This window comes from Ammospiza nelsoni, chromosome 6, assembly GCF_027579445.1.
Source record: "Ammospiza nelsoni isolate bAmmNel1 chromosome 6, bAmmNel1.pri, whole genome shotgun sequence".
Lineage (NCBI taxonomy): Eukaryota > Metazoa > Chordata > Aves > Passeriformes > Passerellidae > Ammospiza > Ammospiza nelsoni.
Window position 1 is genome coordinate 18,193,721 of NC_080638.1, and position 26,254 is coordinate 18,219,974.

Consider the following 26,254-nt stretch of genomic DNA (forward strand, 5'->3'; position numbering starts at 1 on the left):
AGCCCAACACACACAGGGCTGCTGGGTCAGGTCCAGAGGAGGCCACATGGATGCTGGAAGGGCTGGGACACCTCCCTTGTGAGGACAGGCAGACAGCTGAGGTTGTGCAGCCAGGAAAGGGAAAGGCTCCATGGAGAGCTGATTGTGACCTTTCGGTATGTAGGGGGGTTTTATAAGAAAGACAGGGACTTTTTACCAAGGTATCCCATGACAGGACAAGGGGCAACTTTTAAACTGAGAGAGAACAGGTTTAGATTACATGTTGGGATGAAATTCTTTACTGGGAAGGTGGTCAGGCACTGGAACAAGCTCTCCAGAGAAGCTGTGAATGCCCCATCCCTGGTAGTGTTCAGGTCCATGTTGGATGGGGTTATGAGGAGCCTGGTCTAATGAGAGTTCCTACCCATGACAGAGGAATTGGAACTATATGATCTTTCCTAAACCACTCATGAGTCCATGACACTTCAGCATTTTCCAACAGAAAGCCGGCATAGGCACACAGCCACCAGAAACAGGAATGTGGAAACACGGGAGACACTCTGATGGGCTTCCCTTCACCAGGGCAGTTCAAGGGTTGGCAAAGACAAGAGGCCCTACAGAACAGCTTGCATCTCAAATTTAGTAACAGCCACTTCTGTTTTGACATCTACATTGAATTAACCAAGTAATTCACACTTCAGTATTGGACTTTAATATTGTATGCAGGCTAACAGCCTCAATAAATATTTTAATGTAATATTTGAATGAATCATTCTTTATTGCACTTGTTACTGCATTTAATAAAAGCTATGTGCTAAAAGCTACCACTTCTGTAGATTTGTTCCTTTATTCCCTATTCTTTGATTCACTTCATCACTCAAACTTTGAAGTCAATTTCAGCTACATTTGGCAGCCAGATTTTGAACTCCCTGAGAACAGTCAGCTCTTGGTATCTGCCTGTACAATGGCTTAAAACAGGCCCCCAGTCCTGAGTCTTTGCTGATGACACTGAGCCTATTCCCCCTTGTAAAGACAGATCAAATGATATTAAGTAAGGGTTTGGACCAACTCCCAAATCCTTGGAGAATAGGAAGACGTTAAATGAAATACAAAACACCATTCCAGAGGTCTGTTATTGGAGTAGGTACTGGTTGTGCTTTATTTACAAAATCCAGAGATTTGTACATAGCAATCTACAGGACAGCATAGGGTTGGTGTCAGGAGGATAAGGGACATGCTCAGCAGGAATTGAAGATGCCAGCAAGGAGTCATCCCAGTTCCACAGGGAACCTGCTTCCCCTTGCCTGAGGAAGCCACCAGACCCCTCCAGGGAGAAAAGCAGCAGCAATAGCCAATCCAGGCTGATGTGATTTTTGTTATCATTAAGGCATGAGAACACAAGTGATCGGTGAAGGAGGAAAGAGGAGACCAGCAGGGGTTCAGCACACCATTAAAGGCCATCCTGCCTGGTTCTTTACTTCCAGCGCCCACCAACCTTGCCCTTGGCTCCTGCCTTCTTGCTGCTACAACGCGAAAAAGAAAGAAAAACATGTCAGCATGATGGAAGCAGTGGGGCTCTGTGGCCCCTCTGCATTTCTGACTCTTAGGTTTCATCTGCTTTCACTTCTCACGTGCTGGGCACACCTGCCATTGACCACATCCTGAGAAAAATATTGTTGATATTGTGGAAAAATATTCCTCCTGAGGTTCTTAGTGTGAAAGGTAGGATGTGCATGCCTGAAAGAGATGGACCCTTCCAGACTCCTGGATTACCAGGGTAGAAATCTAGGTGGTCTCCAAACTAAGCAACAGGTCTATGTGGGCAGAGACTTGATATTTTCTGAATACAAATCGGCTATGCTCTGGATTTTAGGATTCAGAGCTCTATCTAGAGAAATTTGCTCAATATGAAAGAGCTCTGATGGAATTCCCCAGATGCTCCATTCAGTAGTGGAGGCAAAAAGCTGAACACTAATTTAAATACAACTAAGAAGTGCTTTGCTCTAGCAAAGGCAGGGTGGCTATTTGTATTGTGAGAGACAGAGCATCCAAAAGAATCCAAACCATTTTTTAGTCCTGCTCTCATGTCAGTATCCCTGTCTTGTTCATGGTGTGTGGGAGCAGTCCAGCTACATCCCCACTCAAAGTACCTGAGGCAAACTGTCTCCAAGGGTTCTTGCACACAGAAGGGCAATCCTACATGCAAGCCACTTACCTTCTGCCTGAGAAGCCTGAACTCAGAAAGGGGCTAGGCAGGAAGTTAGTGGAGTTAGATTCTGCACTAGTTCCCATGAGCAGCACCTTGGTTTGTGGGGGTCAGCACAACCCCAAACCCTTCCAGCTCACACACACAACGATGAGGCTGCTTCTTGAACCAGAGCACATGCAGAGTGTGGGGTTGGGGACCAAGCACAAGGTGGTGGGGAGAACCACTGGTTCCTCCAGGGAGAAGAAAAACATGGGGACATCACACCTGGGGAGATTTTTCTTGTGTTGCCCCATGGATTGGTTCAAGAGCACCAGCCATATTTACAGAAGGATGTAGCACAGTGACAGACACACAGAGTGGATACTTTACCTTTGACCAAGATAGGCTTGGTATATTTGAAAAAATTGTTGGTTTACATAAAAGAGGGTATGCACTTTCTGCTTATCTGAAATTGAGTTTCATGTCCCTTTTGCCAGCCTTTCTGAAGGTTCAAAACCCAGTGTAGGAACTTCATAGCTCCTCAAACAAAGACAGAGTCCTTTAATGTCCACAAACACCTGTGATGTTTGATATTACACCTAACCTTTAGAGTGTGCTTAAGGAGATTTAATAAAGTCTGAAGCAAGAGACTCATTTGCATAACACACTGGCAGGCACTGCTTTGGAATGGTAGTGTCTAGTGTGGATAGAAATTAAAGCACACAGAAATCTCATTAGCTCTGGGCATCCCAGTGCAACCTTTTCAGATGATATCCGGGGAGAGTATCATGTCTTTGGGGGGAAAAAGCAGGCAGTGGCCTGTTGTGGGTGGTGTGGTGGCACCCCACAAGAACAGGAACACCCAGATAAATCCTGGCATTCTTCTGCAGCTGCACATTCTGCTGAGGTTTATCAGCCTACAGCTCTGTACAGAAAATACCACGGGAAGGTCAAGCCTTATGTTTGGCATTACAACCAAACCCACAGCGTTACATTCATTTGATAAGCCAGGGTGTCTTGGGGAAGTGCAAGGCAGTAACTGGTCACTCCTGTCATCCAAAGATACCACCAAAGATCACTGCTTCATTCCTGGCATGACTTGGGTAAAAAGATACAGATGCACAGAAAAGAGCAAACCCACCACTGGAGAGCTCTCCTCCCTTTCTGCCCTGCAGTTACTTCTCTGTGAGAGTTAGTTTTCTGCATGTTCTAACCCTCAAGCTGTGTCTGCCCCTGGTATCTCATCAATCCATTAAAAATTCTTAGAATAAAGATAATAGACTCAAAGAAGTAATGAAATAATCTTGTGAATGCAAGTGCAAGAGAGATGATGAGTGAAAAGAACTCACAACAATATTCCCATTACGTTAGTCTTGTTATACACCATTCCTCATAATCTTAGCAACCACTTGTTTATCATTCATAAACAAGGGTTGTATTCCCTCAAGTATTCAAAGCACCTCAGTCAGCCATTTGAAAAACCCAACAATAAGCAGAGGAAATTTTTGAAGGTATGGTGTGAAGAAACATGATTTTTTCTTGTTAGGTGTTACATTCACTTCAGTTGCCCCTTCATTTTCTTAATGTGAGGCAGGATGGGAGTGGCCCTTCCATCTCTAGCCCCATTACATTGCAAGAAGAAAATGTCAGTGTTGAGTCTGAAGTGACACATTTGAACACTGAGAAGATATCCCCAGCCAGGAGCTAGGAAGGGGATATAAATACTTACTGCTTCTGGGCCTGATCGATCCGGTTTCTGAGGGTGACAATCTGCAAACAACATACATGACCAGGGTTTTTAGAGACAAAGAAACCTTGTTCCCTCAAGGAGAGGAGCATTTTACCTGCTGAAGGGCTCAAAACAGGTGCCTGTAGGAGGAATTAGTACTCTCTTGGAAAGAAAAGCTCACCCATGGTTGAAGGACAGAAATGTTACTTCTTGGCAATAAATCTGCAAACCACCTTCACATGTCAAGGGACAGAAGAGCTAGAATTTTATAACCCTCACTAGAAGTGTTTCTACCTATTGAAATTAATCTCCTATGAACTCACATGTCAAACTGCAAGCAGGTGAACTGGAATTAATGTCACCTTGGCCAAGTGGAAAACTCTCAGATGGCTCCTGCATGTTTCAATGTCACCTTCTCACTCGTCCCTTATTCCTATACATCAAGTGTTTGCTTAAACCTAAAGATCTTCAGTGATCTTTGGATGGGGACATCAGGAATGGAAGATGGCTATCACATTCTGCTGGAATACCTTTTGCTGGCTGGCCGAGCAGGAGGTGAGGATCTTGCAGCACTCACCACTTTCCCAGACACTCATTTAATAAGAGAAGATGACCTGATGCATAGGAGAGGAAACACCTACCTTGCATGAGATAAACACATTATAGCCTGACTTAGTAACTCAGCTTGGTCTGTAGGTGTGGACTCATTACTGAAATCCTGGGACTCATGTACTGGAAAAGCCCAAAAAACACGAGGATGTGATAGAGACTTTTGTCCCTTCATCTTCTCATTTGTAACTGAGTCAGTGTTCAACTCAGTTTTCCTGGACTGAAGAAATGCCCCTGACATGAGGTATGCTTTGCTTTTGGTGCAATTCAAAATTCTGCACTGGCTCTGCCAGTCTAAGAATTGATGACCCAAATTTTGAATATTTAAAGTCGCACTTGACATTCCCAGTGTGCAAAAAAAAAAGAAAAACAAAAGTCATACATTCCGGTTGTCCCAAAAACTGGTATTACTGGCTCACGTCTTTCCACAGCAAACAGAAAAAAACATAAGAGACTGAAATATTACCAGGAACAGGACAACACAAGCAAGGAAAGGTAAACATATCACTTGCTTTTGTACTTACTTGTGGAAGTTTTATTATGTGTCACAGCAGTTTAAATTGCTATTTTCCAACCAAGTATCTTCCCCAAGTGTTGAGGAGAACCAGTTGTCTTTAGTTTGACCCAAGCACTTAATACTTACCTTCAGTCATAACCTTATGATCGTGACTATGACACTCACTCTCCAATGAAGCACCAAAGAGCAACAGACACTGGAGCTAAAGAATGGCTCTACTTCTCTGTGTCCCACTTCCTTCCTTTTTCTCTCCCTTGCATCCTTGCTCGTGTCTCCTTCATTCTCTTTCCTATTTTCACTTACCTTTCTCCTCATTTTTTCCTGCTGTTATCCCCCCTTTATTCTTCCATGTCTAGCTGTGCATTTTCCTTATGCTTTGCTCATTCTTTGTACTTTGTTCCCTTGCTTTTCATCAGTAGGTACCCACCTCTTTGTTTATGCAGAGGTCTCATTACCATAGCATGTACCCCTCCCCTGGCACTCCCTTATTTCCTGTTTTTCCACACCCACTTGGCTGGTAATCATTAAGCTAGCCCTCTGCAGTGTTCTGGATCTAGATAACCATGTGCCACAAGGTGGAGAAGCTTTCCAAACCACATAGAATTCTCTATACACTGTAGTCCAAGCTATTACATGTGTATTCCTGTTTCTGCTTGTACCCTAGGTGCATCAGGGTGATAGTCCCATGCATGCAATACCTGATTTTGGATAGGGAATTATTTTAATGTGTTCTCAATAGAGCGCATGCTCAGTTCTTTAACCAAATCCCTGTTGGACTCTTGACTCTTTTCCTAAATTATCACTTTATACCTTTTCAAAGAATGGAAAGGGAGAGAAAAAGGAAGTGAATGGCGAGACACAAGATCCGTTTTTCTCTTTTCTCTCTGCACGTGGAGCCAAGTGCCAGAGCTCCCGTCTGGCGCCTGGCTCTGACCATGCGGCAGGCTCATGCATTTGGTAGCCTTTGCTGCTGCTGTGACACAGGCAAGTTCATTGTACTTACAACTTGGAAAGCTCCTGCAGCCTGCAACGCATTGTTAAAATCTAAGAGAGATTGAGATAGTTACATTGGTGTTGCTCACTGCCTGCTGGCATGTGTCTGTGTGACTGGGAGTTAAATGAGAGCGAGACAGAGAGAGATCCTGTAGGATTTCTCAGCCACTGAAACCTAATGCGGGTGAGTGCCGCCCTATCCAGTGACTGTGTGAAGGAAACATGTCCACTTTCTGTTACCATATGACACTTCAGCCAGGTGCTTCTGTCTGGAGACAGTTTTCAGTGACTCCAGAGAGCTCAGGCCACAGGTAATCTGTCTGGGATGGAATAAAACTTACAACGTTCAAGTTTGAAATCAAAGATGGATCTGAAAATATTACTTTGCAATGGAGGTGTGTGAACTGAGAGTTACTGAATTTTCAAGCCACAGTTACCTATAGATAAACAAGAATGAACAACATTTCAGGAGAGGGCAGGGTGTCCATTTTCCATTGGGATTGCCTTTCCATGCGGCACTGAAAACCTTAGAAGTGTTGTATTCAATTTTAATCTAAAATGTGAAATTCCGTTCAAGTATGTATGTTAGGGGAATGCAGTTCCAAGCATTTTGCTGCATAAATATTGCAAAGGGTCATTGGAGACCCAAATGATATCACAACATGACTTTTGCCAGATGAATCAGAGAGATTTTTACATTTTGAACCCAGTGCCATTAGCAAAATAGCCTCTCAACTCACCTCATATTTTTTCCTCTTGATCTGCTCTGTAAAGTCATACTTTTCAGTCTCCAGCTGATATAGCCAGTCCCACAGCTCCTTAGCTTTGTCCCTGTGTGTTTATGTGGGAAGACGGAAGAAACACATGATATAAAATATTTTCCATGGTTTTCACATCATTAATAATGAATTTTATTTAATCCCATTCACACATCTTCCTGTAAACCCTCTTGGATTTCTTAAAGTTACTCATTTTCAAGGTCACATTTTTCTCACCTTCAAATCTTTTAGACTTGCAGTCTTGTGTGCGTCACACATTAAGATAATTCCTCTAAATATTTCCCCCTAACTCCTAATGAAAGATAAGACTGCAGTGGAATCAGACAAGAAGGAAGGAGGACTCTGAAGGTCACCCAGATAAGCAGAGCAGCTGCCATTGTGCAATCTCATCTGTGTCAGGGCTGAGGTGAGCCACCTACATCTTTCAGTCATGTGTAAACTCCAACATGTGCAGTCCAAACTATCATTGGATGATTGCTCTGCACCAGAGCACTTAGCTTCCAAACCTCCAGCCTTCATGGAGATCCTGTTCATACCTTACCAGCATCAACTCACCTCTGGGAATGCTACAGATACCAGTCTGTAGGCTTGTTCAGCTAATCCCAGAGCTAGTCCTGTAAGCAACTAACCCTAATTAGCAGGAGAGGCTAACAGAGCTAGAGGGCTGCCAAACCATTTCAACACTTCCCTATATTCCCATTTCTCCAGGTTAAGCAAGGGCATAACTTAAGTGTGTCCCATGATAAATTTCAAGGAGGGCCCCCTCCTCTACCTCATTTTATAACCAGAGAAGACTTCAGGACAGTAAAACCAAATATCTGTATCATTCCATAAATTAAGATAAACATGTTACCTCAGCTTGTCTTCATTAAGGTGGTCAATGTTCAGGGGCTTGCGCCTCTCAGCCAGGACCTTCTTCTTCGTCTCTCTAGCTGTTTGCTTCTTTCCTCTCTTCTGATCAGCCTATTTTCAGAACAACAATTAATGTCAGCATTTAGGAATTAAGCCTGAATGAAACAATTTCAACATTGGGCTGCTTTCTCAACTTCTAATGAAGACTGTTCCCAGTCAACTTAATGGTTTAATGTTTTCATGTTTCTTTCATCAATCCATGAATTTTACCTTAGCCAGATAACTGCTGTATGTTGCACCCATGGAGGACAGAGCCTTCTTCTTCTTCAGATCATCCTCAGCCTTTCTCTTGGCATCTTCCTCCTCTCTGCGTGCCTTTTCCTCCTGTGGAGTGCAACACACAAAACCAGTTAATCCAGGACAGACTCCCAGCTTTCCCAGCAGCCAGTGTCAGTGCAGGGAATGTGATCAGAGGAGCGCATTGATGAGAATTAGCAACTCCTGTTTTCTGCCCTTGCTTTAGAGAGTGGTCATTTCATCTCTGGACTGAGGCAGGCAGAGCGTGTGGTTTTTTGTCTCTGGAGATCTCTCCAGTTGGATGCAGGGAAGCAGAGGAGAGGGAAGCAGAGACACTCACCGCAAGCCTTGCCTGACGCTCCTTCTCCTTCTCAGCGCGGATTCTCTGCTGCTCTGCTCTCTCAGCTCTGCGCTTCTCCTGCAGGGAGCAGTGGCACAGGCAGTGCATCACCACCTTGGCTTGACCCACCTCGACTGCTACACCCCACTACCAAGAGCTTTGCTTCGCTGAGTGTGAGCCACCTTCTCTCTTTCTAGAGCATGCAGAAGGGTCTCTTGTACAATTCTCAGATATAAAACAAGGGGCTTAGAGAGGGGACAGAGGGGGGAGAAGCCATTTGATGATGACTTGAGCAGTCACTGTACATGCCAGCACAGCTTTTTGTCAAAGCAGTTTCAGCTTCTCATCTACAGATGATCTCTCAGTCTAGTACAGGGAAATGCAGTACAAGGACTCACAATTCTCTCCTTGAGGGCCACCAGCTCTTCCTCTTCCTTTCTTCTGGCTTCAAAGTGGCTGTCAATCAAGGCTTGCAGTTCAATCAGGTCTTTGTTCTGCCTTTTCTTTTGGATGTCCTAAAAGAGCAGGAAAACTCATTAAGTCCATATTGCTCTAGTATTACGTCCTGGACATACACCCTTCAATATACAGAGAAACAAAAGCAGAAAATGTCTGTAGATTTCCATGGAAATCTATGGATTAATTTATATGGCTATAGGTGCAATCAGACACTCATTCACGCAACAGTCAGGAGTCCAGAAGTGTAAAGAATCCAAACCTCCCATTTTCTTCCACCATCTTTTATCCTTGGCTTTGCTTACACACCTATCTTTGCATATACTCAGCTGCCTCCTTTTGGCTTTTTAATACAAATCTTATCTAGAAAATATTCCTGCATTTTGAGCAAAACAAATATTTCTGTGGAGGTTTTCAACATCAGAATTTCTTCATTTTTCTAGCAACTTTCTAGGAAGGTATTTGGCTTTCTACTTATTATTGTAATTTTTGCTAGTGTTTCTCAGTAACAGATAAGGGCCTGAAACTTTCAAGCCATTTGCAACAGTGGGACAGAGGACCTGAGATCCCTAAAACACTTGTTTTCTCCTCCTTATAATGGCTTCAAAGTTGTGAGGAGATAACAAAAAAAAAAAGAAATACATAAGAATTTGGCTTAGTCACATTATCAGTGAATGCATTCAGACAGTTTCAGAGAGCAGAAACTGAAATTTAAAATTTGCTGAAATCAAATGGCAAATCAACCATACTTTTGCCTTTGCCTTTACCCTCAGTAATATCCAGTGCAGGAATTATGTGGGTTTGCATTCATGTCTATTACCAGGTACAAAGGACATACACAGCCAGTCTCAGTAATACTTACATCAAAATCTACTTTCTCACCCTCTGGTATTTTAGGAGCAGTTAGTCTGCAGAGAGTCAAAAACAAAACAAAAGGAAAATAAAAATAAAGGATTTTCATCTTAAAGAATATGCAGCTTTTTAAATAGCCTATCCTACCCTGCCCTCAGGAACCATGCTGACAAGGAGGAATGTTGGTGAAGATAGGGAGGGGTGAAAGAGCACATCAGTGGAAAAGTACTCCAGAAGAGTGCTAAGGACCACTGTCCTTCCTGTAAGGTCGTACAGAGGAGGGAGTTATCCCTAGAACCTCTCTTTATTCCCAAAGCCCATGGTCATTCCCTACCCCTTGGGGAGATGTTGCTCTGTGAGTCTGCCTGTGCAGGGCTGTGCACTCCATCCTGGGCAGCTGGCAGAGTGGGAGGGGAAGGTGCTGGGCCCCAGATCCAGAAGGTCCATAGGGAACCTTAGTGAAGGAACCTCAACTCAGCCCAGCCCAACATCTGCCACCCTTCCCATTGACAGCAATCTTGGATGGAGAGGGCAGTTTCCCAGCCATGGCCTCTCACAGAGGATTTACTGTGGAGCTGCCTGTATTTTGGGGTATTGTGAGCCCTCTGCATCTCAGACAGCCCATGAATTCTCTGACTCCACCAGGAGCAGGTCATAAGGCCCAGGCCAGTAACTGCTGCTAAGGCCTCCTCTGAAGGAAGCAGACATCCTGGAAAGGCATGCAGGAACAAACAGATGGATGTTCTGTGAGCCAGAATTGGATAAAGGCTTCTGGTGGCCATTTGCCTAATAGAGAACCTAAGGGCTTCTGCTAGATCAGGAAAATCAGGGTTTTGAAACTGTACTTACTTTATTCTGGGCTTCTCCTCTGTATTTGGAAGGATGTAGCAAAACAGGAAGGGAAAAAGAGGAAGAAAGTTAAAACAACAGAGATCACGCCAGCTGCTCAAGTAAAAGGAGGGAAGGGAAATTTAATCTTAGGGGAAACATACAGAGAAACTGGTTAAATCTCAAGCACTTCCAAAACAAATACACACGCTCACACACCCCTTTTGCTAGGAGTGAATCTGTTTTTACCCTCGAAACAGAATTTGGCAGAAAATAATCAAGAGACTGTATAAAAGTCCCAAACGTAGCATCTGGAAAGCAGTGGTTTTATGTAAATGCAAAATTATTTTTCTCAAACCATCCTGACCAAAGCTCTAAGGAGGCCAGCTGGGCTGGAGGGTAGAAGAAAATGATGCCTTTTCAATCAGCACTTTTTTTGTTAAAGTTAACTTGAATTCACAATATCATATGTCAGTGATAACCAGGCTTCACCCATTTTGTTCAAATGCCTCACACGGAGGCCAGGAAGGGAAAACCTTTATGACACACATTTTCCCCAGGTTCATTGGCTTCCAAGACATCTTAGGGCACATGTCCCTGAGATACCTTGGTGCCGTGGGCATGATGCTTATTCTCCTGCACTGTGTGGCACTCCTCAAACCCAGCTCGGAAAGGCCATCCTCTCTTAGCAAGCATCCTCTCCTGCTGAGGTACATGCAAAATTCCCATGGGCATTAATGGGAATGCTCTTTCCATCTCCAGGAGAGGCATAATGCCCTGACAGGCAGGCCAAACCATCACAGAGACTGCCAGCCTGGGCCCTCTGGCAGTGAGAATCGTTGCCTTGCAACAAGTGACCTTTCCCTGGCTCTCAGACATGTGCTGGTCTTATGAGTTAATCCCTTAACATCTGTGCTTGTGGTCAACTCCCCTCCCTGCTATTCTTTTGAAACTTTCGTCGTTGACTCCAGTGCAATGCCAGCAAGTTCAGTGCTGTTACTCTCACAAACAGAAATAAATTAAACCTATGTGTTTATTCTGGCCCATTCTCTCCGAGACCCAGGTTGACTTTCATAACCACACTCTACATTTGAACTTTCAGGGATGCTGGTGAACTCTGTGGTACAAGACTCTCCCTGTGTTGGCTCAGTGACAGAACAGAGGTAAAAAAGCTCACAGCCTACTGAATCTGGTAAAAAAAAAAAAAAAATTGTAAAGTAAAAGTAAGAATAACCACTTCTGTAGCAGGTGCATGAGCCCTGTTATCAACATCATAATTCAGAAAGATATTAAATTTTTAAAAATGCTTATTTTTACCCAGTAGTTTGGGGACTGATAGTGGAAATTTGGAATAGCAAATAGAAAAAAAAAAAGAAAAATAAAATGAAATATTATAAGAGGGGAAATAGCAAAACACATACTGCAAAAAATTTATTGAGGCAATCAGATGTAAGGGTGTTGGATGAGAAAAAATTGAGAGTGTGGTTGGAAATTGGTTATTGAGATAATCAAGAAAAAAGATGTGAAAGATGTGTAAAAGAAATCAGAAACCAACATTTCCTTTTTTTCACTCTTTCCCATACAAATTTCATTAATACCATTTTAGGGGGTAGACTTTTCTCATTTACTGCAAGAACACTGCCTGCCAAAGCATATCTCAGTTGAGGCCTCCAGATGCCAGAGCAATGCTAAGAAAATAAACAGCATGTAATTACAAATGTGCTTTAGACTGCTCCACTCTAAAGGAAGTCCCAAATCACTCCTGAAGAAAAATACCATTAGCCAACAGCGTGCTTGTGTATTCCTCCACTTATTTTTTTATTTGTTTTGCTTTTCAAATAGCCAGTGAGCTTTTTAACATGTTAACTAAATTGCCTTTTACCTGGAGAGAGGAAATGTAATTATAATTAACCAGTCTATCGGGTATGTTATTTACACAGGATTCCCTTCCTTCATGACATACCCAGATGATTTTCAGAGACATTCCTGTTTGGCTGCCAGTTAGCAACACTTCAAAGAGAGGGGGGGGAAAAAGAGTAGACAGGAAATAACTGGTTTTGTTTGTTGATCTTGGTTGCCAGGATCGACAGCTGTCTGTCAATAACTGTGTGAATTTGGTTTCAGCTCCCACCAAATCAGCACTCCAACAAACAATTGTAAAAATGAAAAAATAAGGTTAGTTCTTGAAATAAGAAGTTGTAGTTAGAATTCTTAAAAGTACCTCCAGAAAACCAGAAAAAGGGATATTTTATTAAAAATTAAACAGTAAAAACATCTATCCTCTGCAATGCATGACCCAGCCTTTGTCCACACTGTATGAACAAAAAGCAGTCCAGGGATGGGATTTATTTTGAAATGCCCCTTCTTTCAAGACACCAAGTCAAGGAACTGGGCCAAAATTTGTTGACAAGCAGGAATTGTCATATCAAATTCCTGTTCCTGTGGTGGATTTTGACTGACATTCCGTTCATTCTGACTGCGAGCCACGGGGCCGAGACAAAATCCCCACATAGAACCCTGCCAAAAGAAGGCAAGAGACACTGCAAATCCAAATTCACTGCCCTGGTGATTAGAGAGCCTTTGAGTTTCTGGTTTCCAAAAGGCTTTGTGCAGGGAGAAGATGAACCCCTAAAACAGCACCACCCTGCTTGCTCCTGCACAGTCTTTAGATATTCACACGGTGCTCTCCTTCTCTGGGAATCCATCTGAACTGCCTTTATTTCACTCAGAAATCCCTGAACACCCTCCCTTAATCCCCCTTCTCAGAAGCAACTTCTCTAACTCACACTGTGTCCTTGGGAAAAAAAGGAAATCAATACGCCATTAAAAATGAAAGAAAAGAATGAGAAAAAGAAAGAGAGGGGCTCAGGAAGGTCCTCAGGGTACTTCCCTAAATTAAAAAAGAAGCCTGAAAAGTGAGCAAGAAAATTAAAACAAAAGAACAACAACAACAACAAAAAAATCTACAAAAGCAAAATCAAACAAAACAAGGAAACACAGAAAATGCAGGGTGTTTTCAAGTGACCTTGGGCTTTGTCTTTTGAAGCAGCTGCCTGGGTGTTCTAGGGGCTGGGGCAGTCAGGAGGAACCCAGTTACTTCAACAGCCTCTAGAACTCCATGAGAACTTTCTATATGCTTAAACTGGCCAGGGAGAGGCTAAGCTATCTTCCACAAGAGCAACACTGACCCTGCACACATTTAGGTTTGGTCCTTTCACATGAGACCTGCGTGCTCCAGCACCCAAGTATTACAGCCAGGCTATATTTAGCTCCCCCATCTGAATAGATGTTTAATGTTAATAGATGTTTAACACAATTGTAAGTGCATGGCTGAGCAGGAGTTTACATTTCTGAAGATTCAGGCCTGGAGGCCATGACCACCTAAGGCTGTGTGAGGCTATGTACAGGGCTCAGCTCCATTTTCAAATATGTCACTATGATGTAAGAGATTCTTTCCTGATTTTTTTGGAGATAGAGATGTTTTGCTGATGAGAGCTAGGACACAACAGATTCTGGCTAAAAGACAAGTCCAGAGCAAGCTTCTGGAGCTTGATTTTCATCATCTACTATCCTAATGAGGATATAGAGCCTTCTCAACACACTAATGACTCCCCAAGGGTGATTGGATATGCACAGTGAGCGATTCTTTGCAGCAGAGATGTTTTGGCCCAGTTCCTGAATTTAAAATAAAGTGAGGAACAAAACCAGACACATAAAAGAGAGTGAGATGTTAGAAAGATGACTTTGTTGTCCTAAGACAACACTGAGCTACCATCATTGTATTCGCTTTCTTCATTGGCTGTAGGTTGGAGGACAAAAGAAAAAGAGAAGAAGCACAGCAGTCAATCCACAACCAGCACTGTTCTAAGAGCACTGTCCCCACTCCCTCCCTGTTATCCTGGGAACCTTGGACTCTCCGGAGTTGGAACAAGAAGGAAAAACACCTTTTTGGTGATTTGACTGGGCTAACAAGTGTCCCTTTCTCCATGTTCATTGAAATCCATCTAGAGAGAACATTTCCCTCCCATACTCTCTTTTCTCTTGAACAATGTCAGTGTTTTTGGCACTGTTTCCCCAGCACTGAAAGAGAAAAAGGATGAGGGTCCGTAGGCACAACACATACCTTCCTCATGAGCTTCCTCTGCTGTTGTTGTGGTGCAAGCAGTGATGGAAAGACAGGAAATAGAAAAAAAGAAAACAGAACAGTTATTTAAAGGTCTTGGAATCCTGAAAAAGAGACCAGGGGAAAAAAAAAAATAAAGGAATTAGTGAACTAAGGCAGGCATAAAACTGGAGAGAATGTCAGGACTTGAAAATGCTGTAATGTTAAATCAGCAGTAAGCACGAAGGTTAAAGGAGGAGACAGCTGCAAATGATAACTGTGGTTAATATTTGTTTCTCTTGTTTTCTTCTCTTCTACCAGCCCAGGACTCCTGTCCTCTCCCTCTCTCTCACACACACACACACTTTGGTGTTGCACCTAGGTGGAGTAAACCAGAAGTCGTGTCACATACCTGGCTCATGAACTTCAGGTGTGAAGTGTCATGGAACAAGTTGCGATAGACAACAAGAGAATGAGAACAAGAAACCTGTTATTTCACACACCAAAAGAGCTCCTGAGCCAATGGGGAGAAGGGGCAGAGAGGAAAAGGGGAGCCAAGAACGAAGTTAAGAAGTAAACAGGTAAAATATTTACATTTGAAATAACACATAAAGAGAAGTCACAGAACAGGAAAGGTGAAAGAGGCAGATTTATGATAATAGTGCAGTGCTTAAAAAACACTTATCATCATATGGCATAAAGTACAACCTGACAGCACAGTGTACCAAGGTTTACCTTGATTGGAAATATGCACATGAACATAGCCAGCACTCTCAAAGCACTATTGGACCCAACCTTTACTACAGCAGTATTTCAGCCATTTGAAATAAACACAGTGTGGTTCAGAAACCTGCTGAAATACCTGCTATAACTCATCATCAACGTTCAGCTAACTTCCAAAGAAGCTCAGTTCCCTTCTAGATCTATGGCTCTGGCTATTTTCTTCCTTGAAGACAACATTGATATCTATATAAATGTACTGCTGCTCTTCAAATCCATTTGCAATGTAAAATTACAAATGGATTACTTCACAGGAAGAAAATGTTCATTAGAAGTCTGTGCAGGTCTACATGTCATTCTTCTGGGTTTTGGCAAAGCAGGAATAGATCAGCAATGTGAATTTGCAGAGCAGGTTTTGCTTTTCAGCCACACACACACACACCCCACCAAATAAATATTTTGCAAAACAGGCTTTAAAAACCCACAAATTCTAAGTGTTTATATTCCCCATGTACAGTCAATGGGTCAAATTCTGCCCTGAGATTTTAAATAAACCCTCCCCTATAGGAAGAAATATTCATTCTCATATCACAGGGCAGAATTTAATGCATTCCACAAGGAGACTTTTTGCTGAGCTACCCTTTCACAATAGCATATGTGTGTTCCCCCAGTTTTTAGTGAAATTTTCATGCAATGAGTAAATTTCCTTCTCCTTACTGCTGATTACACTTTACTGAGAAAAAATATTAAACTAAAATAGAACTACTCCAAAGGCATGCAAGTTATAATCCGTCCTTAACTGATCAGTTGTTATCCCCTGTCACCTTGTATTCAGTTCTCACACACACCATCCCGGCAGACAGACACCAGGGAGTTTAGAAGTTAAATCACATACCTGGAGGGGGGGCTTCATTTAGTAGGATGTGTCAGGGGAAAAACACAGGAAAGGAAGATAAAATAATTAGAAATAAGTTATGCAGGAAGGGACCACCTCAAACTTTGGTAAGACTGGGTTGGAGAAGTATAATTTGCAGACCAAGTTATAGGGATAGACTGTTAATAAGTGGGAAAGTAGTGTAATTACAGTGAGGTATCAAGTAGATAGGAAGGAGATGCCATAGAAATAAAAGATAAAGGGAATTTGAATGTTGATGATTTGCAACAGTTGAAACCATGCGAATTTATAAACCATGGGCAAGTGTAGTAACACTGGTGATCCTTAAATTTGGAAGAAAACATACCCAAGAAGAGAGATTCACAGGCATTCAGTGTTGCCTAGGTTTCAGCTGCCCTTTTAGCTATCAGAGCTGGCATGAGGATGTGAGTTACTGAAGGAGCTTCTGCTTTGGATGTACCCCTATGCCTGCATCTGAAGCTCCACCATCTAAGAATCTCTGCTAGCAGATTCCAGGCTTAGCTCTGCAGAACTGGCAATGTTTGTCTGCACAGAGCTTGTCTTTGCTGCAAAGGACTAGAACTGCTTGAGTTTGTGTGCCAGAATCCTGCTGCAATCCACTCTCAGCAAGTGTAAGCAGCTTTGGTTTCTGCAGCTCAGGTACCCCCATAGCTCAGGGGCTATGGGGTAATCACAGCCCTGAAAGTTTTCAGGGACACTAATAAAGCTTGTTCTAAGCTTCTTAGATGGTGATCCTTCAGTTACAAACAATATTTATACTTTCCTATAGGGAAAATAAGTTTTAGGGAATTTCAAGAATGGATTGATTCTTCATGATTCTGGTATTCTTCAACATCTTCAAATTCCTATGTACAGAAATGCTTCAGATTAATACATAGGAATTTAGATGTCACAAACATGAGCTTGGTTAGGTGGAAAGAGTCAAGAAGGAAAAATGAAAGAATTACAGCAAGTATTCCACAACAGCAACAACTGTGACTTGTGTAGGCCAAAGCTGTGACATAGAAGACGTGGTAGGCAAAGACAGCATTAATAACAGAGAAACTAATAATCATGCAGTTACATGAAAATCTGGGACAGTCTCCTTCTGGCATAAAAGGTTTTTGTTAAGCTTGTTATATTTACATTGTCTTTTGGTTTTATTGTGCTTTATGTTACAGAAGGAAAAGAAACCATGGGAAGGCTGTGGTTATGACTTTATTTCTTATGATATTATGTTAATACCTTGTGTTTTGCACAAATTTCAAGCTCATACACATTTGTCAATGCTGGAGAACCAGCTCTCAAGTACTGAGTAGCAGTTCAATAAATATCATGGAAGAGAGGTACAGAGTCAGGCCCAGCAGCTCTGATGAAGGCAATGACCTTTAGCTCGTGCAAATCAAAGTCAGAAAAACCTTAGGTGCAGATTAAGAGACAAAAATGAATATGATTAAAAAGAGAAGGATGTGAAACAAGAAGCAATGAGAACAGGAGAGACATGAGAAGCAGTGAAGAGATGAATGTTGAAGTATTAAGTCATGTAAAAATCAATCAGCTTTCACCTCACCCCAGCCTTGGCAAGAGCACCAATCTGCTCTGAACTAAGAGGCTGGTCTCCCTCTGTGGACAGCAGAGGGAAATAGCTGGGCTGGGAGGCTGCTGGGATGTGACTGCTTTAATAAAGCTACTCCAAAGGGCACAGAATAATTTCCACAGACAGTTTAGAGGACTCTGCAAGTTCAGTTTCTGTTTTCCCAGGTAATGACCATTATAGCATTCCCATACGCACTGTGAGGATGCTCCAAGTCCGGTAAGCGCCTGTTATTACAGCTCATACATTGAGAGGTTTGTCTGCAAAAATGTTACTACATTTTTCATGCAGCAGTTAGCTTTATCCTCATTATTATGCATCACAGCGTGATGAGGAAATTATGACTGGTCAAAGGTGTGAGGAAGCTGCAAGTTACAGTTTATCGTTAATATTTGATTTTTATGTTTACTTCCACCTTTGAATTCCTGAGTATAATACTAGAGTTACTGTTAAAATTTTCCAACATAAATCAGAGTTCCAATTAAATTTCAGTATTTCAGAACACACATAGCTGAGATTTTAGTTTAAAAAAAAATAGAAACATTTCACAGCCATAAAGGCTGCAGAGATATTAACATCTCTGAAGCAAAACTTTTCCACTTTTTGCCTTGTGGCAACTTCTTATTCCAGATTTGTTCTTGCATTACACTATATATACCCCACATTATCCATAAAGGCAATGCTTCAGAAGCATCTAAAATAGAATTTTCATTTTCAAAATCTGGAAATCTTCCATAAAGGAGAGAGGGGGAAAAAAAGTTGGAACAAAATGTTTTAACTAAATAAAAACCATAATTTTCAAAAGCTGTCAACAAAGTGTTCCTCTTTTGTTTTTTTTTTTTGGTTGGTTGAAAAGTTTCCATTTTGTCCCAATTCAGCACATGACCCAATTGTGAAACTGCCAAGTGGAATTGAATTTCCAGCAGACAATAACCCTTCAGATTGACGCAGAGGAATTCAGAAGTCACATACCTGGTTCAGGGACTTCTTTAAAAGGGAAGTAGCAAGGAAGGAGATGCAAAGAAAGATAAGAGAATTAGAGCAAGAAACAGCAGATAATTAAAAACCCTTACACTTTCCTTTGCTAAGGTGGTGGAGGCAGGGTTAAAGGGATAAAAACCATTAATAAGATTAAGTGAGAAATAGAGGGCACATGTGAATGTCAATTAGAATTGTGGAGAGGAAGGGTTGTTTGAATATAAAAATGCAAATGCTTAACATATATATTCATAATGTTATAAATCAAATGCCACTGTAGCCTTTGGCAGACAAAAACTTTACTTGTATTTAAATTAAGTCCATTACCCATAAGTTCGAATGTGCAAAAAAGGGTATAGACAACCTGCTCTTATTCATGTGCATAGAAATCCCAGCCACTGTGGAAATCAATGGGCTCTGAGGAGCTGGCATTGATTTTCTTGGTGCCCAGGATTTCACCACTGGTGCATAGGGCTGCACACCAGTGTGGGAGGGTGAGTACGAGCATGGTACTGCTCTCCAGCCTGCAGGATCAAACATCCCATGGAAGCCTGGCTGGGCAAGCACAGAGGGGCAGGCAGAAGGGCAATGGAAAGGTAAATGGGTTTGGGCTGCCAGGCTGATGCTTTAAGAAGCATGACTTTCTATTTTGCCAATCACAGAGATTGTCTTACCAGATCTGGACCTTAATTCCGGTTACAAAATCAAGTAAAAATACAACCTTGCCACCCTCCTTTTTGCATAATGCACATTAACCCAGAAACACCCCAATGGTTCTGGAAAAAGCACACACTACATCTTTTCTCAAATATGCTCCAACCAAAATGATGCCACTTAATCCAATCCTTACCCCAACAGTAAAATCTAGGTGTGACACCATGTCACTTATTGAAACGCTCATGACTTTGAGTGCAAGTGTCCCCACACCTCCATACACTGCTGCAAAGAGAGCTCTGTCTCTGTGCAGTGGCAGAGGAACTGGGGAAGAGGTGCACCCAGCTGAGGGACACAGTATTGCCCCAGGACATGGCTGTCCCACCTCTAACCCTGGGGTGTGGCACAGAGGAAATGGTTTGAGGAGCCCCATCCCTGTACCAACTGGTGTCCATTTGAGTAGCCTGGCTAGAGACATCAGGTGCTGCTGGGGAACACATGAGCAGTGCCCAGCCTGTGCCTCAGGCATTGTTTTCAAACAGCAGTTAGTACTCATTACTCATCACACCGTGTATCCTATGAGAGCAAAGCAACCGTGCAGAGGATATTTTTTTGCATCAGCTCATCTTCAACCACCTCCAGAATTCCTGCACGAGTTACTGCTCCAGACAGAAACAGAGGAATTCACAAGTCATGGCACATACCTTCCTCATGAGCTTTAGCGTGTGGGAAGAGTCACAGAGCAAAATGCAAAGGAGATGAGAGTGTTAGGAGCATCAGAACAACTTTTCGCTTGGGCAAAATGGAGGGGGAGGGAAAGACTAAGAATACATTGCAAGGAAATAAAATGAGTATGGATACTAAAAGCAGTACTGGAAGTGAGGGTGCAAATGGTCTGAGATATTAAAAACATAAAGCTGATTTAAGCAGTCATATCAGATTACATTTGTCTTACACAACCATTCCTGCAGTCCTGCCCAAAGCCAGGAGCAGCATGCTGTTTCATAATCCTGATGCTTGCCCAAGTGGATTTACATCCTGAGGCCAGCAGGTTTTGGGTAGCTGCAAGTACTGCCATGAAACAGTGGCCTAGAAACTCCATTATATGAACAAGAATACCATCTTTAATCATTTGCAAAGCTAAAGCATCAAATTTATCACCATTTGCCCTATACCACAGGGTTTAAGTTGCAAAAAAAGACATGTGGAAAGACTATTGTAAGAATATCAGCCAATCATGAGCATTTCTGTCTGCAGGGCAGATCCACCCCAAATGGACCAAAATAAGCCTGCCAAGGAGACCCAACCAGTCTCAGAGTACAGACTTTTCAACATTCATCCTTTTAAGAGGTTTACATTTCCCAGCACTTTTCAGGCTTTTATTTCATGCGACAGTTACCACATACATGGACAGCACATACAATGGCAAGACAGAATGTGACAACAGACTGCACAAAAAACAAAATGGTGGCAAGTGTTGTCTATATTAATATGCCTATTTGTAACTCCTGCTTCTTTTGCCATCTTATGGTTTGCTGGCTAAGCCAAAGCTTACTCTTAAAGGCAAGAATTCAGGAGTCACGTCACATACCTTCCTCCTGAGCTTCTTTAGGTGTGAACAGCCACGGAACAGGATGCAAAGGAACATTAGGAGAAATGCATTAATACATGAGCTGAAATAGGCTGAAAACCTGTCATAGGCTGAAAATTCTGCTCGGGGGAAAAGTTTTATCCCAGTAAAGAACATGCTAATGGCCAGGAGGAATAAGGAATTTGAGGCACCTGTGGCTGGGAGACAACTTCCCTTCATGTGAAGGGAAGAAGCAAAATTGTATCTGACAGGGAAAACCTCACAGTAAGGTTATGCTGGAATATCTCTGTGGTTCCAGTTTTAGAGGACAGCTCTTGTCCTTGCCCAGATGGGCTTTGTAGTGAGCCTTGCACAGGGCAGGTGTGGCAGAGAGGCAGGGTTAGAACTGAACCAACTCTGCTGGACCTTAAACTGAGATTATTCCTGTGTGTTCCAGCAGCAGAGCCCATCACAGAGAGCACGTGGAAAGCAAAGACAGCAGAGGCAAAAAGGCAAAGTAACTGGTACTGCTCCTCCTGCACCACCCTTGAGGCCCCACCACCACGGAGACAGCAGGGAGCAGTTTGGAAGGTGATGGCACGTACCTGCTGGAGGAGCTTCATCAGGTGGGATGTGGCAGGAAGCAAAAGCAATGAGATGGAAAATGAGAACAGTTAGACTAAAGAGTGTGTGAATGCAACAGAGGGTTTAAAAAAAAAAAAGCACAGGATGTATGAAATAAGGAAACAGAGGAGATGAAATGGAGACAGGTGACCAGAGCACACACAGATACAAGAAATGTAAAACCATCTGGACCTGGATGCTGTAAAAATTCTGCAAACTGCTCGGAGTGGGTCTGTTGTGGCACTACAGACAGGTTTACCCCTGTTTAAATAAGCCTATAGAACAAAGCTTTGCAAATATGGAACCAACACACCCTTTGGCTCTTTGCACCTGGAGCACCACATCGCAAACCTCTTGAGTGCAAAGGGTGAGTTTCTGTTCCAGCCCCTCTCCCACCCTGTCTGTCCCAACTTGCCTATTTGTGGAGCCAGCTGGGGTTATTTACCAGCACCTACATGGTTGTAATTCTTTTATGTATATTATGTACATCATATATCATATATTATAGCTTATAAACTTATAATATATATTACATATTTTATACATAATATGACAAGATAGCATATGTACTATATATAACATAGGGCCAAGCACATATTTTACCACAGATGGATTTTGACTTCAAAATCCATCTGATGATGATCTGCCAAGCTACATAGGAGAAACCAGTTGACACCTGATAGAAACCTTTCTAGCCAGACCCCAGTTATTCCATGGCACACAAATACCCAGGGCTAAAAATCAGCCTCAGAGCACATTGTGTCTTGGATAAAGGGATGGTATTCATATTTTCTGTGCTGCTTCCTCCCCAGAACTGGAGATACTCAGGGATGTGGGGTACCCTCAGTGAAATTTGTGCAAGGGACGAGAAAACCCCTCAGCCTTCAGAGAGTTTGCCCCAGCATCTTTCTCTTGTCTCTTGCTTTCTTCTACCACCTTGCAAAATCGAGGTGCACATCATCCTGCTGGTGCAGGAACCAGCAGGGCTGAGATGCTGCTTCACCTACCTTCCTCCTGAGCTTCTTCTGTGGGTGGGAAACATCAGACAGCAAAAGAAATGGGAGGAGAAAAATTAAAACAGGAAATAGGTTATTGGAACATTCCTGAGGTTTGCCAAGCTCCCAGGCCGTTATGGGTAGCTCCCAGGCCGTTATGGGTAAGAGTACACAATGATGGAATTACAGGGTGAGAGAGAATTAAAAATAACATTTTTATGGGCACATTATGGGGTTATAAATGTTACTGAAATATGGGAATATGACCACAAGTGAAAACCACATAAAAAGGCACCCAATATGTTATTCTTTATTAGAGCTGGCTAAAATACCCTTAACCCAACTTCTGGTGAATTTTTAACCAAAAATAAAACTGTTGCATTTCTTTTGCTTTACATTTTTTTCTCATATGGTTAAAATTTTTCACCAGCATTTATCAATTTTTGAAATTTCAAACAAATTAATTCCTGAATTTTACCAGATTAATATAAACATTGTGGGGTGTCTCCCTCCCTTTAAAATACTCATTTTGACACCATTGTGCCAAAAATAATCCAAATAGTTCAGTATAAAAGGTGTAATAAAACAAAAATATATATATGCTTGTTTCCATACACATATATGCATATGCACACATATATATTTATATTTATGTGTGTATATTATATACATTTTTATATGTATATATCAATGCATTTTATTTCTTTCATATATATAAATGCTTTAGTTTGATTTTTTAAAATAAATAAAAATAAAATGTTTAAATAAAACAGGCCAAATTTCCTACCAGCTCAATAAACAACATCAATGTCCACTATTGCATTGATGTCTGTGGCTCAAGACAGAGTCCTGACACTGGGTGAGAAATATTTGATCTGGATTTCTTTACACACGTTCTCCCTCCACACTGAGAGAGAGAGAAAGCAGAAGCCATGTCACATACCTTCTTCCTGAGCTTCAGGTGGCAAGTGTCATGGAACAAGAAGCAACAGCAAGCAGGAAAATGAAAACAGAAAACTGTTAGAAACTGGTGCTGGGGTGAGCGAAGGCCTGGAGAAAAAAGGTGGTTAGAAAGTGATGGAGAAAAGTTATATGGAAAAGAAATGGATGACTTCAGAAAGAGACACAAAGGTCAAGCAAAAGTATGGAGCAAAGAGAAATACACCTCAGAGGAGCCAGTCATGCAGATTAAAAAGAAATTCACCTGCCTATTAATGTCATATCAGTCATTAAATTCTTGAAAACAAAAAGTAGACGGTTAGGGAAGAAAGGAGAAAGGAAAAAAAATGCTTTTCCTTTAAGGAAGGCTTGTCTGTAGGAGCAACACTCTTCGCTTGCTCTTTTGGCATTTGACAAGACATAAAGGACAGAGCATGAAAAATGCCTTCAACCTTTCTGGCTCTGCCACTCCTTGCAGGGCCAGAGAGACAGATAATGACTGAAGGCAGCTCTACAACCTATTTAGTGTCTCTATTTTCTTTTTCTTGAGCCCTTGGTCCCTCCAGAAGCAATGACAGGGGAAATAGTTGCTTAAGGCTAATGTACCTTATAGCAGTAGCAGAAACTAGTCTCACCATGGCCACAGCTGCACCTCTGCTCCCACCACCACTGATGGGAATTTGCCTGTTGCAGCAACTTGGAGGAATCCATGACCCAAAAAAAAAAAAAAAAAAAAAAAAAAAAGAAACAACAGAAAGTAAAAAAAAAAAAGAAAAAGCTCTGCTGTGTGTAAATCCCCAGAATGGACATTTCTACACAGGGACAACTCTCTGTCTCTGAGCTGGTTTCATACCCTCCATGTGCAAATATTCCACCTCCAGTAAAGGGTTTTCCTTTTGACCCCTTAGAAGATGCCTTAGGAACTAAGGACAGATCCTGGGAGAAATTCCAAGAGTTTGGCCCTTAGCTCTGTTCCAGACACCTTGGGAAAATGAAGGATGACAACTGGCATCTACACTGGCCTGAACTGAAGCCAGTGTGTCAAAAGTGCCCAGCAAAGGCAGTGATACATCTCCAAATTATCTTCTCCCTGCTGCCTACAAAAGGTGAGAAGGGTTTTTCATGCTCCATCTTTCCAGATCAGCACTCTGTCTCTCACAGCTTGTCAAATCACATTTTGCCAGCTAAAGGCATGGTAAGAAACTTCATCTTTGCCAGTTGGTTCTCTGCCTTGCCTTTTCCATCCTCAGCAGTGCCCTGTTGGGTGCTCCTCAGGAGATGGGCAACCGGCTCTTCTTTTCAATTTCAAAATTTAAATGCAATCTGTGGACACTGCCAAAATGAGAATGGCAGGATTTCACCAATGATACGTTATGGGGGCTCTGCACCAGTCCCTGCTCTGAAAAGCTCCAAGTTTATGGACAGATGAGCCCCCAGCTTGTTCACCATCCTCTCATACAAATACTCCGTTTCACTGTAACATGAAGGCTCTGCATGTGTCAGCCTCAAAAATCTTGATTGATTTTTTTTTTTCCAACTGGTTTACTGATTAAGTGTTTCAGATTGCCTTTAGCAGCAAGCACCAAAGAGAAGGGTGAAATGTAGACAAGAGAAAAGCAGGGCCAAGAATCAAAGAAAGATAAATTACGTTCCGCTTTTTTTGTTACCTTCTTCTTCGTACTCCTCTGCATTGAAATGGGAGAGGGGGGAAAAAAAGCAGACAAATCAACCATCAGCCTTGACAACATCAGTAGGACCTTACCCATGGCAGAGCCCTCTGTGCTCACAGGGCTGCCGGGCAAGATGGTTTCTGAGAGGCCACTTGCAAACCAGCAAGTCAAATAACAAGATTAAATGACTTTGAAAATAAAAAAGAGTAGCTCTGAAAAGGGGAAGAAGATAATAAAGTATTGGATTTTTCCTTGGGCAATGGAAACTCAAGGCTAAACGTGCATTAGAAGGGAAAAGGTAGCAGAGAGGGCCTCTGAATATAAGAAAAGTGTCTATGTATGTTGCTCGTAAACATTGTGGGCATTTACGTTCTAAAACCAGAATATATTACACGTACAGAAGCTTCAAAACAAATTGCCAGCAGGTGGCAGTGCCCTTACAAAAACTAGCAGCGTCCCCTCCCACCAGGGCATCAATTTGGGGCTGAAACCCCACGGGCGGCCCGCAGCACGGACACGGCCAGGGTGCTACAGGTACTGTAGAAACCCCAGAAGCTGGTGACAGACAGACAGACAGGAGCACAAAAAGAAGCTTCAGATTTGTCCAACCGTTCCAGCTGACACAGCCAGCAAATGTTGCAGGCTTGCACAGAAGCAATTACAGGCAGGTTTAAGACTTACCCTCTCCTTGTTCCCTGTGAGAGAGGAAAAAAAGGACATTGAAATGAGGTAAGTATTTATCCCGTCTGTACTGATGTCAAGCTTTAAACCATACACTGAAGCAATGTTGCTGAAATTCTGTTGTCTGCAGGTCTGTCCATGATTCCTCTGATCCCATGACTGCCCTAAATCTCCCCTCTGTACTACTGATGCCAAAATGTCAAATGATCCCATTGGGTTGGGTCATTCTACTCTGGATTTGTTAAAGCAAGGCAGAGACCGCTGCAGTGTGGGTTTGACTCCCCCTCCTCCAGGTGCAGCCCCACAGCCACAGAGGGCAGGCTGAGCAGGGTGGAGGTGTTTGAGGGATGCCCTGTGCTGGACAGGGAGGGGTCTTGGATGCTCTGAGTCAACATGCTCCTTCCCCACAGCCT

The 26,254-nt window shown here is 42.4% G+C and overlaps 1 protein-coding gene across 1 annotated transcript; it reads right to left on the reverse strand.

The window, feature by feature from the left end:
• Positions 1–1,111: 1,111 nt before the first annotated feature.
• Positions 1,112–25,256, reverse strand: TNNT3 (troponin T3, fast skeletal type). The gene is made up of 16 exons (XM_059474875.1): positions 25,253–25,256; positions 25,158–25,175; positions 22,564–22,581; positions 21,538–21,549; positions 20,954–20,968; positions 14,934–14,945; positions 14,543–14,563; positions 10,441–10,459; positions 9,602–9,647; positions 8,682–8,798; positions 8,284–8,361; positions 7,917–8,030; positions 7,648–7,757; positions 6,756–6,846; positions 3,897–3,937; positions 1,112–1,502 (listed from the first exon to the last, which is right to left on the reverse strand). Exons 1-16 carry the CDS (start codon positions 25,254–25,256, stop codon positions 1,454–1,456), a joined length of 765 nt encoding a protein of 254 aa, XP_059330858.1. The 3' UTR covers positions 1,112–1,453.
• Between the last annotated feature and the right edge of the window lie 998 nt (positions 25,257–26,254).